General features: G+C 26.1%; 1 protein-coding gene across 1 annotated transcript; it reads right to left on the bottom strand.

Moving 5' to 3' along the window:
- Nucleotides 1-4,484: 4,484 nt before the first annotated feature.
- Nucleotides 4,485-15,280, bottom strand: LOC145843894 (ceramide kinase-like). The gene is made up of 6 exons (XM_082951158.1): nucleotides 14,625-15,280; nucleotides 11,755-11,937; nucleotides 10,394-10,577; nucleotides 9,369-9,558; nucleotides 8,763-8,914; nucleotides 4,485-6,006 (listed from the first exon to the last, which is right to left on the bottom strand). The coding sequence occupies exons 1-6, from the start codon at nucleotides 15,241-15,243 to the stop codon at nucleotides 5,784-5,786; spliced, it is 1,551 nt and encodes a 516-aa protein (XP_082807284.1). The 5' UTR covers nucleotides 15,244-15,280; the 3' UTR covers nucleotides 4,485-5,783.
- Between the last annotated feature and the right edge of the window lie 459 nt (nucleotides 15,281-15,739).

Below are 15,739 nucleotides of genomic sequence, written 5' to 3'. Positions count from 1 at the left end.
TTGGACGAAGGCGGCCATTTTGAAGTTATCCTTGGATTGAGACAGTTCGATTTAGTCATTCGATTCAGTTCTTTTGACTTAACTTTCAGTCTCTTGATTCATTATTTTGGTTCAACACGTTTTAAGAAAAACCAGGTACGTTTACATCTAGTAAAAGTATTGACAAACAAACCATCGAGCTCTGACCTGCACGTGTGTGAGTGTTTCTTTTTTACATCGTGTTGTATTTTTTAATTGTTGATTAAATTTTGAGTGCTAAATCGTTGTCTAATAACAGTAGAATATAGTTAAGTAAATTAAGCTGTTAATATTAGTATATTGTAAGCTAACCTTTTAATTACGAAATATTACGTTTGGTTTAATTAAGCTATTTACTTACTTTAAATCAACTACGGTAAGTCGTCAACGTAACACCAAGACCAGCCTCGGTTCATCACGCCTCATTCCAGTTTTGTAACACTGAGATTAGCCTCGGTTAATTACGATTTATTCCTGTTCGCAACACTGAGACCAGCCTCGGTTAATTACGATTCATTCCAGCCCGTAACACTGGGACCAGCCTCAATTAATTACGGTTTTTTCCATTTCGGACCCTCTACGTTGAGTCAACACCTCAAACAATAAGTACCACTAATAAGAAATCCAAAATCCTTTGACAACCAACCTCACTAATCTGGTCAAGAAGCACGCGAAGCGTGCACACTCGGCTGACAAGGCAGTGAGTACTAGTAGACGTGCCCAACAAAGTAACCCCGAGCTAAATACAGCCTCTGACATGTTAACAGAGAACCCTACAACAGTAGGTGCTCATAACCTTGAGAGAAATGTAACAGCTGAGGGTTACAACTATTTTATTCTGAATAGTTATACAATACTAGCTATAACAACAAATATAAACCATATTAAATTTCACAACAGTTTATGTAAAGACCATACCAACAATTTCTCCTTAAAGAGTTTTATAAGTTGCCATTAATTTTTAATAACAACAAAATAAAGTTACAGCTTGAATTTTTTTTTTCTTAATCAAATATAAATAGACTTATGAAAATTGTATATTTTATTCGCGACCGGTTTCGGTGGCAAGAGATTGCGACCTTTTCAAGCAAAAATAAAATATAAAACTGCATATAACAATGTTAGTTAATTATACTGTTGTTTAAAAACTTATTCATGCGTGAAGAATATAAACAAAAACAAAAATGTTGCATATTCGAAAATTCAAGCATATCAGAGTATATTTAGGTAAAATTGGTACTAGTTTTATTCTTACTTAATACTTAAACAAATATAAAAACTAAACTATCAAAAAAAAATTACAAGAGAGTTCACATAGAAAAATAATTAAACTGGCTGAATTAATTTGCATTCAATATACATTTTTTGTCATTATTATGTTTCAATTATTAAAGAGTTGCAGAATATATATTGCTTTTAAAACCAAAGGCTAAAACAGACAATTTAACTCAAAAGTTGTTAAATAATAAACTTGCAAAAATAATTTTGAAAAAAACTTTGAGTAATAAAAATTAACACTATAGTCAGAATAATTTTGTTCTGTTAAGCATTTAAAAAATTATGTTTTAATCAGCTTCAAAGTTAAAACGGATAGTTTTTTTAAAAGCTCTTTTCAATTGATCATATTATAATGCAACATTTTTAAATACAAAACATGTGAATTAAATAAAAACTTTAAAAATTAGATTCAAATTTAAAACTTTTGCTTAATGCTTTTTTTTGTCCAAAACAATATTTTTATTGAGTAAAAATGTTTAATGAAAACACCCTTAATTGTGAAATTTTTTCAAAATTTTAAATTTGAAAAAATGTAATCTAAAACGGGCATCAATAAACCATGTTTCCAGAACTCACCATTCATTAGTGTGTAACACTAATTGTTAAGGTTAACAATTAGTTTTAACATGTTAAGGTTTAAAAATACATATATGTATATATAACTTCAAAAATCAAAATATTTCCAAAGAAAAAATATTCATAGTGATTAAAGCCTGAGCAATTAATATTTCTAATTCTCCAAACATATACTAATGAGTATTTCCTGAATTTATTTTTAATAAATTTAATATATCCTGCAACATAAAAAATATATTGAGCAAAAAAGTTCCAGTTGTTGTTTAAAACTGTGAATTGACTGCTGACTGAAGACTTACCAATCGAAACATTGCATTAAAGCTATTTGATCTAATTTATGTAACTTGGTTAATTTTTTTATAGTAATTTCTGATATGTTTGAGAACTTTATGTCAGGCCAGAACTGCCCATTTTACTAAAACATTGTTAGATTGCTTTGCAAAGGCACAACTTGAGGAAAAAAATTCACAGTTGAAGAACTAAAACCAGGGGGTGAAAAATTACTTTGTGAGGAAATGAAATTATTATACGAAGTTTGGGGAGAAGAGGACTTTTGAGTAAAACCAAACATTTTTGAATCAAAAGTCAAACTAGTTGGTGGCAGCTTGCGGGCCTGACATTGTTTTTATCAGTAGTAAGCATATTTTGACTAGTACTATTCTTATTGGGTGTTCCTATAGATGTTATGCCTTTGTTAAACTTTGTTTTTGATGATTAGACAACTGATTTGATCTATGGGAAGTTTGAGTATAATTCAACTTGCTGCTGTTGCAAAACATCACTTCTTTGTTTGTTATATTTTCTTGAGAATTTTTTGTATCTATAACAGTTTTGTTCAGACTAAGGCTGTCACTGCCCTTAATTGATTTGTTGAATTGGGACTTCACACCTTCTTTGGTATGAGAATTGATGATTTTGATTTTTAAAACACTTGCCAAAGAAGTCTCTAGAATGTATTTTCTCATAATTGACCTGTTGGACTGGTAGTTTATTCCATCTTTAGTTTGAGGGTAGTTGATTTTGTTTACTAATACACGTGCTAAAGGAGTTTTTAGGATGTATTTGCCCATATGTAACTTGTTGGTCTGGTAGTTTTTTTTTTGTAAAGAGAACTGATGATTTTGTTTTTGTTTCCTGAAACATTTGTTAAAAGAGTTTTTAGGATGTATTTGCCCATATATGACTTGTTGGTCTGGCAGTTTTTTTTTTGGTAAGAGAACTGCTGATTTTGTTTTTGTTTCTTGAAACAACTGCCTTGACTTGCACCATCTCTTGTTTTGCTCATGTCTAAATCACATACTTTCTGAACTCTTCGAAACCTAGAAATAGGCTACTTGATATCTTGTCCTTTAAATGTTTTGGTATAAGGTGCAAAAAAAGAAATTTCTGCAATATTTACTTATTTTTTTAAATCGGCAAGCTTTAATGTTGAGGTCCTGGCCACTCACATGATGGAGTTGTTTTTTTATTAGTAACACCTGTGTCAAAACTCCACCTTTTTCAATTAGGAATGCCTTTAAGCTTGTAAAGTCTCTATCTTTATGGTCAGTACATAAGGTCTAGGCCCACATGTCTTTGTTAGGCCAAAACTCCCGAATTATCTAGTATTTTTCAGTTTCATTAAAAATTCCATTATCAGCCAAGCATTTCTCAAAATATAAAAATTGTTGTTTTGGATCTTCAATATCAAAGGTAAATCTTTCTAACCATTTTCATCTTCTATCTTCAAAGTTTAAGTTTTGTACACCTTGTTGGTTTGTCATTATGGCACTATTGATATTTCCTGAGTTAGAAGGTTCTACAACTGACATTTCCTGAGTTAGCTAGAAGGTACTATGTTTTAATCCGGTCACTAATTGTAACTCTATTGGCCTGCCTTAAGGGATTACTTTTATATATAGAGCTGAGTGACTTTTTATATAATTAAATACAAGAGCTACAGAGTTACAAATAGTTTAATCTCGTTTATTTTAAATTAATAACAGCAATGAGAGTACAATTTATAAGAATACGTACAAAATTAGTGCAAAACCAGTTTAGAATCAAAAAACTCAATGAAAACATTAACCGCCAACACACAAAAATAGTCGAAAACTAAAATAAAATTTCATGACAAAAGACGAATTTGTTACATAAATGGTAAATTTTAAAGAACTTTATTTTTCTTTTAGGGTCACTAAAAATACTTCACACATCTTCTTGGTCAACTAAATTAAAAAAAAAAAAAACAATAAATATTACCTAGAACTAAAGTAACAAGCACACCTATTCTAAAAATTTCAGTTATATTTATTAAAATTAGATTAACAAAACCTTTTTGTTTACTCTTTTCTGAAGTAACTCATAAAAAGATAAATGCATGTCCAAAATTTTGAAGGTTATAATAAATTATCACAAGTATCTATAAATGTAGAAGTTTTAAACGTTTTTAAATAAATTTCAAAATAACTGGATGGGTTTTATAAACTTCAAAAAATAGTAATTTTAATAATTAATTCTATGCAGCAACTTTTATTACTGAACAAAAATATGATTTACTTAAATAGCTAATATGTAATGACTTTTAAAATCATTTATTATTATTATTAATTTTTTTAATTATACAATTCACCACTTTTCATAATTTATTTACAAAAAATAACAGCGAAGTAACTAATATCATTAACAAGTATTGAAAAAACAAAAATTTTAAATGATCAAGTGACGATTAAACATTAAGTACACAATTTGAAATAAAAATAGTCAGATAATAGTTATTTTAGACTAAATAAAATAACACAACCTAATTTTTTTAGTTTCCTATATATTTCTTCATTATTTTCATTAAAAAGAGCTTAGCAGTAAAAATTACCATAAAAAAATCAGCTATAACAGAACACTTAGTGAACAACCCTATTTGTGGAGTTAGTATTAAAATTTCTAGGTTTAGTGTTTCGATATATTGTTTAAAAAGTTTGATCTTATCAGACTTGAAACTACTTTGATGCTTAGGCAAACCTAACTATTCATAAATAAAATAAAACTTGGCTACATCATTGCCTTATTATGTTAATACCCATTTGTGTTATTTAAATTGAATTTTGGTTGATTAAACTTACTGCGTTTATTGGTTATCTAATATAATTGTTGTTTTAATGTTTTGTATTATGTTGTACCAATTTAATTGTATTTTCTTCGGAGATAATTGAAGAAATATATAAAATTGTAAACTTAAAAATTGAGCTATTTTATTTTAGTAACTAAAAAAAATTTAAGGTTCTAATTATTAAATAAAGGTTTTATAAAAACTTGAAACTATACAATTGAAATTTAAAATCGACACTGTAAAAATTTATATGATCCGAAAAATATTGATTTAACTAAAAATGTATTAAAAAACAATTTAATAACACGCTTTATATAAACCTTTGATTTGTAACTAATTAAATACATATAACACGATTTAGCAAAGCTTATCAAAAAAGTTTTGTATACATCACAAGTACCATTACAAGTATGGTGTACTATAAACAAGTTTTATCATTATAGTCAGGTTCGAACAAGTAAATAGCTTTTTTAAAGAACAATATAAAATATAAATTGAAATATGTGAAAAATGTAAAGACAAAACAATAACTTAAAAGTTTGGCACACATTATATTTGTTTGACAATATACAAGATTGTTGGCTAAGCAAATGGAAGCATTACTTTTATTTCATTGAAGATCAAATCGTAAGCATTAAATACGAAATGCATATAATTGAAATAAGCAAGTTAAAAGATGAATACAAGGGCATTTAATTTGTTTTTCGCTTAATGCTGCAATAATGTTCGAACTGTTTTAAAATTGAAAATAAACACACTTAAACTACTTTTAGCACTAAAAACAAATGACATTATAGTATAAACACAACTAAACTTAACATCGTATTCAACTTTCAATCCCCCGCGCAAACATGTTGACCAGGCCCCGGTGAACCCACAGCACCACGTTCGGGTCTTCTATGAACTCACCGTCCGTATTCCAGCAAGATTCGTGCCGCTTGTCGCCTTTCGATTGAAATTTTTCCTCGTATTTGAACGCTTTCACCCTTCTGACGTCGACGAACGGGAAGTCGAAGCGATCTGCGTGGCCGACGTGCGCGTACAAGTACCTGCGTTTTACCATGAAATTTAGTATGAAAATTTGCTGTTTTTAGGGAGGGTGTGCCGCAGACTTGGTAAAATGCACTGTGTTTAGTGTTAAAAAAAAACCAAGCAGTACGATTTGAATTAATCAAAATAACAATTTAAATCGTGCTGACTCGGATTTATTAACACTAAACAAAATGATTTTTACCAAGTCTGGTATGCATAGTTTATTTTTTACAAAAAAGTTTTTTCTAAGAATAACAATAACTAATAATTTCATATAACTAAGTAAACTAAATTTTAATTGTGTCTTGCTGTACTTCGTATTTTTATTCACACATTTAGATTTTGTGAAAATAAAAAATTACAAATAGATAAAAATTTAAAAACTTTATTGTCTGTCTAACATTTATTTTTTGACTCGTACTTTTAACTGAATGTAGAACTAATTGATTTTGAACGCATATTACCCTTTAACACATAGTTCTGTGAAATAACTTATGAAACGTTTAAACTGATAATCTAACTTAAAATATTCTACTTTATAAAAGTTGTGTCTTTTTATACAATTCTGTATTAAAAAAAATTTAAGGAGAGTTATAATTTATTTAAACTATAAACTTATGAAAATTCTATTTAATATATATTGTAATAATATAATTTTTTATTTAAAATTGTTGTAGCTTTAAAAATGTAGAAAATAATTAATTTAGTCAAGCTTGATTTCTAACGAAACTGATGATACATCTTAGTTTGTTTTGAATCAAATAATAGTAAAACTAAATTATCTTTTACTTTTAAAACTCTTCATTTTCGTATGAAAAGTATACTTGAGACTCAAATGTATATTTCTCCTTTTTTACTCCCCTTAGACCAGGGTTTCCCATACTTTTTTTTCATAAGGCCCCCTTGGATGAATTTTAATAAGCTATGGCCCGCTCCAACAAGATTTCTCAAAAAACTAACCTTAAATACGCCTAAGACCTTTTTTTGTTCTTTATCATCAACTATATAACATCTAGGGTATGTTTCAAATTATGACCTCATGGCCCCTTTACTACTCATCCCCCCCTTGGCCCTTTTGCAGTTTATAGCCTTCTAAATTTGTGAAATGGCCCACTTTGGGAAACCCTGCCTTAGACGAACGTCAACATTTATTTTAATTTTATTTTAAGTTTAAGTATTTTAATCAGTTCAAGTGTTAAACAACATAGATGACAATCTTTTTGAAAACATTTGTTAAATGATCTATATATTACAAACTTAAGTTTTTTAATGGTTAAAGAACTCATCCTGTAATTAAAAAAATATTTAATTTAAAGTAAAATTTAATAACTAAAGCAAAAATTTTGTTCATATGTTTTTTAATTATTATCATAAAAATTCTAAATTAATTTATTTGTAAAATAAATTGCATAAACATATAAATGTATGGGTAAAAAGTATATGTTTGTTTTAAGAGTAACCAGCTAATATTTATTAACCTTTGATTAAATAATACTATACTTTTACTGCAAAAATCATACTTACTATATTCTAGTTACTGAACTCTAACTTGTGTATAAAAATGAACGACCAAATAAAAAAAAATAAAAATATTTTTGATATAAGTTTAAAGTTAATGCACGCGAGTAATCATATGATATTAGCAAATACAGCTAGATGACAATTAATATTTAACATTACAATTTAGCACATACTAAAAATTTTTATTTGCAACTAGATTTAAATGCATCTTTAATTTTATTTTGTTTCACTTGATTAAAAAAACAATAAATATGGAAACAACTCATAAATTTCAAAAGGATTTAGTTTTTTAAAGTAAAAAAAATTAAAGAATAATTTTATTAACTAAAATTTAATTTTTAAACATATTGCTTTATATTTTTATCAAAATTTTTGTAATAATTTATCTAATTGCGAAAATACTATTTAATACAAAAATTATAATTTGTTTTAGTTTTAACAAGTGTATATTTGTATGTACAAGAAAAAAATCATAAGTTTAAATGTTTTTATTTGAACTAAATTAATTAAATATTTACAGAAAAACACACATATAACATTATTAAATATTATATAGACAATATCTATACCTTCATGGTAAATTAAAAGTTTATATTAAGATGTAGTTTTAATAATTGATATGCATACATCCTGTTTTTTTATAATATTAGAAATTCCACGTAATTGACATATAAAACAACAAAACATGTATTCTAGTATTTTTATTTTCTCATCACCTTAGTGTAGCTCTGCTTTTACTCTGCTTTACGTTAAGGAATAAATTGTGGTTAAAAAAATGTAATTTATTTACTTTTTATTACTTAAAATACTGATAGATGTTATAAATAGTAAATGATAAAACAAACTTAGATTATAGTGTAAATTAGTAAACATAAACATCATTCTTTCAAAATAAGCACAGTAACTACTTTAGTTATAAAAAACCTAAAAAAAAAAAAAAGCAGTTTTTAGTTATAAGTTTTGTTAATACCAGTCATTTAATACATATTACGATTATATTTCAGACTAAAGGTATATAAACAGTTTAAACCATAATTTTGATAGTCTATAGGTTGAACTGTAAAATGTACAAACTTGACTTAAATAGTTTAATTTTACCTAAATTAAATTAAGTACTGCACATTAATCTTTTTTATTTGGCAATAAAGATCCGAAAGTTAGATTTTAGACCTAAACTTAAGACAGATATGTAAAAGCAAGTTTTTTGGGTTATGATTATTAATATACTTATAAGAAAAAACTAAAACTTAACCTGAAAAAATCAACTTTCGAGCATTTCTCAACAAGTATCAAGTCGGTGTTTCCATCAGCAAGATGCGCAGAAGGGGAAAGACCTAACGGGGATTTTCTGCATGCGCAACTTATTACTGCACTAGATACCACAGTAAACTTTGATTCGACTTTCTATGTAAACATATTAAGACTATAACATCTACTGTTTAAAAATATTAGAACAATACTAGAACAACAGCTTATAAAAATTACTATACGCCACTGTATTTGTAATAACTAAGAAAAAATGTTCAAACTACGTCAACACAATTAGATGAAATTGAAAAACACGATGGCAAAAAAACGATTTCAAGCTTTTTTTAATAATAAATACTAATTAGTCTTTTGATTTAAAGGTGTATCGGAAAACTTATAAACATTTAAATTTTCGTAATAAAAATAAGTTTTTTTTTGTCTTATAAAATTAAAATATTAGTCATAAATTGTACACAGTGAAAAAGATTGATAAATTATTCAATATGAAATGCTATAACAATGAATCAACTAACAAATGTTTCCGATTGTAAGACTTTACTAAAACTGAATTTAACAAACAAGAAGAAGTACTTTATTATTAGCAAAATACCTTCCAATCGCTGGATGAGTAAGTGTCCGTGTCTTTTTCAGATTTGCTGTTGCACATTTGGCAAGGATAGCGGCAGACTGTTTTGTCTTCACTAATATTTTCATTAACAATATTAGTGGCAGGCAAGTATGATATGCAAGCAGCGTGAGAATGAAGCTGTACAAATGATTTTAAACCAGCAACGTCATACCTATGAAAAAAAAAATATTTGGTGCAATTTAAACTTATTTTTAAATGTTACTTCTAAAAATTAATTAATTGCTAATAGTTAAAAACCACTTATAAAAACTGAGGACAATTGAAAAAAGGGGTAGTTTCTGAAAAGTAGGTTTGAAAATAAAAAGTAAAAAAGTTTTTATACAAAAGAACACAATTAAAAAAGTTTATCCTAATAGTGTTAAAAGTATTTTTTAAATGATAGAACTTTAAATTTAAAAAACTTTACTAAGGTGTTTAAAGTTTAATAAACTCAAAATAGAAGTGTGATTGCAAGATTGCCAAAGGATTTTTGAAAAAAAAAAATCAAGGTTTTCTGAATTTCTTCCCGATTTTTGAAAGTAAAAGTTTTTTTGTTGTTTTTTAGTATAAAATTAAATTTCATGTTAACAACTGTTTTAAATGATATTAAAATGTTAAAAATATACTGTAATACTGTTTTAAATGTATTTTAAAATAAACAAAATTCTAAATTATAGAGAAAAATTTATTGTATATGATAGATTTTTTGTATCTAGCCAAAATTTCATTGTTTTACATGTAAAAACTGTTAAAAATTCCAGATTTTTCCAAGTTTTTTAGTGAATTTATTTCACAACTCGGGTTTTTCCTTTATTTTTATCTCTAAAGTTCTATGATTTCACAGGATTCTAGGTTTTTTGGCAACCCTGTTATTAACATATGTTTTTGTTACTTACAAAGCTTTGCAATACATATAAAAATATTTTTAGACTTGTCATATACTTTTAAGCTTATCGAGTTTTTTTGCTGTATTGATTTTAGATAGTTTTTTTACTTATATATGTTACCTTGCTGGTCCAAGCTTTCTCATTTGCTCGCTTTCTTTTAACACGTTTCCGTAAAAACCGTATGAGGTCATAGCAAATGAAAACTTAAGCAATTTGCCCTGGTGGTTGTGAATGCTGCAAATGTCGAGTGGATGAGAATCACCCACTGCAATATGCAAAGCTGAAGTTTCCGCATCTTCGTTGCCTGATCATTTCAAATGGTTTAAGTAAGCTTACAATACTAATTAATTTTTAGTGATGAAAAAGTTTTTAAGTTTGTATAAGTTAGAGATATAAAAAAACAAGTAAAATTACTGCTCAAGCTAAAATTATTTTAAATCTAAAACTAAAATGCTTTACGAAAACATTTAAAAACATACGATTGTATAAAAATTATGTTCTCAACAGTCGATCTCAAAGTATTAGCACATATTAAGTAAAATGTATAGAATTTCCACATTGTTTTTATAATTTAATAAAACGTTATAATGTTCTCAAAGTGGGCAAAAATTTTATCTTATTTTTTAAACACATAGGCATCAAAGCACACTATTAAAAAACTGAATTATTATGATTTATTTTTGTTGCTAGGACACATATTTGTTTATAGATTTAGTGTATTTATAATTTTACTTTGATGATCAACAGGTCTTTTTGAATTAAAAGAACAGTGGAAAAACTTTAAACACTAAATAATATATGATTATGAATTAAAGTGCTATGTATACATAAATAACATGTTAATACTTTTTTTAAACTCGTAACTAATTTTTAGTATATTAAAGAAAAACTTCTTTAATTGTTTTTTTTTTAGTAACATTTAAAGATTATTAAAGCATTGAATTTTTGTGTTTCTTGTTTTACTATTTATTTAAAAAAAAATTATAACTAAAAAAATAAAATTAATTTAAAGTTTAAGTAGTTAAAAAAGTGAGAATCATACTGATTATTAGTAGGAAAAAAGAAAGCTTATATTAGAACATTCCTAAATAGTTTTTTGTTTTACAGTTGTGTTGAATATAATCAATTTTCTTTACTTTATTTTATAAAACATCAGTTTAACTAAAAACTTTTAACAGCTACATATCAGTAAAAACTGTTTATTTTCTTTATAAATAGTATAAAAAAATTCAAGTTAAGTACAAATTTCATAAAAAAAGAAGAAATATATATTGATTAATTATAACTCTAAAATACTTTGATAACTTTACTTAAAATAGATAGAAATAGGTACTAAAACTATAGTTGTTATAAATTAAAAGATAAAATAAATTTAATAAAATTCTAATTTAAATTCCAACAACTTTTATTTATTCCAAACTAAGCACACAAAAAACCTAGTTAACGTTTTCCTAAAACCAAATAAACAATTAGACAAATACCTTGCATTGAATAAACAAGTGCATTTGTACTTCCAGCAGGTATAATTCCTAATCGAAAATCTGGCTTAACATAATTAAATCCACTGACAAGTTTATCAGCTGAAACATCAATAGATTTGTCACTTATCTTTTGTGTCTTACAAAGTAAACCATTTACTATTTCATGAGCAATTCCATCACCACCTTTAAAAAATCTAGTTTCAATCTAAATAACAAAATATGTAGTAGTATCAAACATTTTACTCTAAGTTTTAGATTTAAAAACAATAATAAAGCAGGGTTGCCACAGATCAAGCTGAAAAAAAAATCTGACTTTTCTGGACTTTTCTAAATCAAACTCATAATTAAAACCAATTCAAAAACACATAAACAAAGACATGAACTAATTTATTTTCCAATCTTAATTTTATATAGGTTAAAGCAACAGTTATTTTGCTGGATTCAATCATATAACTTCCATTGCACCATTAGAACCATCTATGTATGATCTATGTATTTGCAATAAACAGCTCTGTCAGCAAAAATTGTATCTTTATCACATAGCAATACACACGTGAGGTCATCGAAGAATTTAACTTATTTCTTCTAAAATTCAATAAGACCCTGAAAAAAGGTGAATTGCAAAAGCAAATTTTTTTAGAAAATACCACAAGCAAAATACAGTTTTTTAGTGTTCATGTTTATATCAAATTTTCTGACTTTTTCTCAAAACCTCTATTTTTTCCTGATTTTCTTGACCAGCTTGACTCTTTGGCAGTCCTGAATTAAATTTAAAGATAACCTTATTTTATATACAACTGTAGCTTAGGACATAATTAACAGTGTATACATATATTAAGTTATTTTGATTAATTTATCTGAAATAACACGTTAAGTAATGTTACTTACAAAAATATTATTGTTTTGAGATTCTTAGCTTTTTAAAACATAAAATAAAAAGTTTTAAAGAGCTGTTTAACTTGAGTAGTTTCAAGTTTACCTTCAGTATTTCTATTAGTTGCTAAAAATTTAAGATGTGTACCAGTATTATAGTTAGGTAAAAATATTTACTTTAACTTTGTATCATTAAAAAAGTAAATATACTTTAACAAAGGGTTGATCATGCCAATTCGATCATCAGACCACAAGTTTCGGTAGACTGAGACCGGTTTTGTCCTTATTGTCACTCATCAGTCAGTCTTAACCGAAAAACTTGCAGTTGTCAATCTAAAAACGGTTTATGATGCTTTCACATGAAACAACCATTTGCTGACAATGATCAGTGACGTCAGCATTGTCTTTTGCCGCGCAACGTTTAAAACATTGTCCACTAGGCAAGACATCTGGTACGCTTGTTTTAAGTACAATCAACAAAAAACATCGGCGAAAGTCTGCAGAGCAGAAGCATGGACTTTTGTTTACCGTGAGTATACTTTAACTTTTATATTTTGTTGTTTAAAAACTTAGCTAAAATAATTTATACAAAATATGTACTATGTTAAAACTTTGAAAGCTTGGAGCTTATCAACTAAATAAAATTCCACTTTATTTTTATTAGTTTTAACAATAACTAAAAACTATAGTAGGTTTTTATGAGGGGATAACAAAATACTAATGCTCAAAACAAAAGAGTTGTAATTAAAGAGTTTACAAAAATTATATGATTTAAAACTATGAAATAATTGAAGAACAGATTTTTAAGAAATTTTGATTTAAAACTCAAGCTAACAGTAAAGTATTAGATAACTTACCTATTATTAATATATTACAATTTAGTTTAACAATTTATACACTAATTTGTGTACAAAACATTTAAAAAAATAACATTGATTTTTTCAACTCTTTGATAAAATTATTTACCAACCTTATACAATTTTAATAAGTTTATACTAGCTTAGTATAAATAATTTAAATCTTGAGCCAGGTAAATAATAACAAAGGTAAGACAATAACTATAATAGTATTTTATGACAAAACAACTTGGAAAGAAAATACTTTTTTTTTATATTAAGAGAACTACCTGGATAGTAGGTTCAAAATTCTATCCAGAGCAAGAAACACCTACCATCTCTCAGTTCTAGAATCTTTGTTTATTAGAACTCGCAAGCCAAAAATTTGCAAAAAAAGATATTTTTACAATTTAAAATTTTATAAAAAGCGTGTTTTTAGTATTATTGTTGTCATTTTATGTTGTATTTTGAAATGTGCTTTTTATTTAATTTAGTTTAAGGTTTAAAAAAATCTACTATCTTTAATGTTTTTTTAGCAATTTTGTCTTATAAATTACTTCAAACCAGCTAAGTATAACTCAATTTTAATCTAAACCTTTTTAAACATTCTTTTATACTTTATGACGTAACTATTTTTTGCTAGACATTTTAAAACTATTGTTTATAACTAAATTTACACTATAATACTATCAGTTTTTAGCAAGATTATTCTGAGGATGCGCTAAACAAAATTAATTAATAAACCTTTTTTAAATGAGTGACTTATATTTAATTTTTTTAATAAATATCTATATAAACTAATATACATAATTTTGATGTCTAAATAAAAATGATCATATAGTACATTTAGTAAATAGTTGATTATACAGATTATATACTGCAAATTTTTCATTGCCAATTGTCTCAAAAACGTCCAAGTAATTAGTGTTACAGTCGTTTTATAAACTTTAAAAAAAATATGCATAAATTAAAAAATCCGCAGTAGTCCTAATAAATTCTTAATTATAAACTTACTGAGTATTTATTTTTTTACGTTTGATGTTATTAATGATAAGTACTGTTAACTTTGTTTATAATTAAATTATGCATAAAATTTATTATGTAGCCTAACTATTAGTATTTTGATAACTGAAGTTAAAGTATAAAAGAAAAACAACTAACCAACAGCAATAATTCCACAAAACTTGGAAATATCTTTTTCTTCTACATAGTTTCTAGCATGGTTTTGATATTGTGTGTAAACAATTGTTAAACGTATCCCTGCTAAATTAAATACAGGCTCAACTACTGTTTGAAAAATTTCTTTTGCTCTACGTCTACCTCCATATGGATTTACAAAGACAAGTAGTTTTCTAGGTCTTGGTGTAAAATTATTTTCTAGCAAATACTGATCTCTTTTATTAACAATTAGTTGTGCAAGTTTATCTACTATGTGAGGATAATTAGTAGATAACCTAAAACTTTTTCTTCTCCATTTTCTTTTTAAAGAACCTTTTTTTAGGTAAAATTGAATGGAGAGTAAGCATTTATCTTCTGTAGGATATTTACCATCAGAAGTATTATAAGATTCTTTGTGATTTCCACATGCAGCTATAATTTGTTCATACTTAATTATGTGATTTGAATCAAGTGTTTTGTTGAACATTAAACTTTTGTAAGCAGGTCTAATGTAATTTAATTTTAAATGGTCTGTTTCTAAACTAATAGTAAAAATTGCACCTTTACAATCAAAATAACAATCTTCATAGTTTGGTAAACTTTTGTCAGAAACTGCAGTCATTTTTAATATAAATTTATAGAATTTCTTTTATTTTAAAACATCTGAAGAATAGAAATGTGTTAAACAGTATTGATTAAAGTAAAAACTTTGAAACATAACCTAATTCAGTTTTTTTTTGAGGCCTAATTTTAATATATTTTTGTAAAAGTGAAACTTTTGCAAGTTTTCTTTTTTTAGTTTGAGTAACTGAAATTGCTACCAATACTGCTAGAAAACTTTGGAGCAAGTAATAAAATAATAAGAAAATAATTTAGTCTTTGAAAATATTTATCAGCTTAGTTAAAAATAACAATGTTACTAAACTGTTACATTAACTTGACTTTTTTATTACATATGTTATATAAGTTCACTAAAAACTATTTATTAACAGATTTAGAATTTGAGTATCACAAGCTGTAGCTTTTAACAATTTTATCTAGTGGGTTAACCATGCAATCTACTTTTAATAATTGAAAAACAAATTAAAAAAATATTTTTACTTATATTTAAACAGGAT

This window comes from Thalia democratica, chromosome 9 (genome assembly GCF_965202585.1).
Source record: "Thalia democratica chromosome 9, ktThaDemo2.hap1.1, whole genome shotgun sequence".
NCBI classification, from domain to species: Eukaryota; Metazoa; Chordata; class Thaliacea; order Salpida; family Salpidae; genus Thalia; species Thalia democratica.
The sequence above is the reverse complement of the archived record's forward strand: the minus strand, read 5'-3'. Positions and strand labels throughout refer to the sequence as shown.

Bases quoted from the DNA above. Each gene is read 5' to 3' on its own strand.
- LOC145843894 (XM_082951158.1), bottom strand. From the start codon at position 15,243: ATGACTGCAGTTTCTGACAAAAGTTTACCAAACTATGAAGATTGTTAT. The intron at 11,938-14,624 runs GTTAGTTGTTTT...GATTTTTTAAAG, and splicing joins TTGTGGAATTATTGCTGTTG to GTGGTGATGGAATTGCTCAT. The intron at 6,007-8,762 runs GTTAAGTTTTAG...GGTAAAACGCAG, and splicing joins TCGAAAGTTGATTTTTTCAG to GTACTTGTACGCGCACGTCG.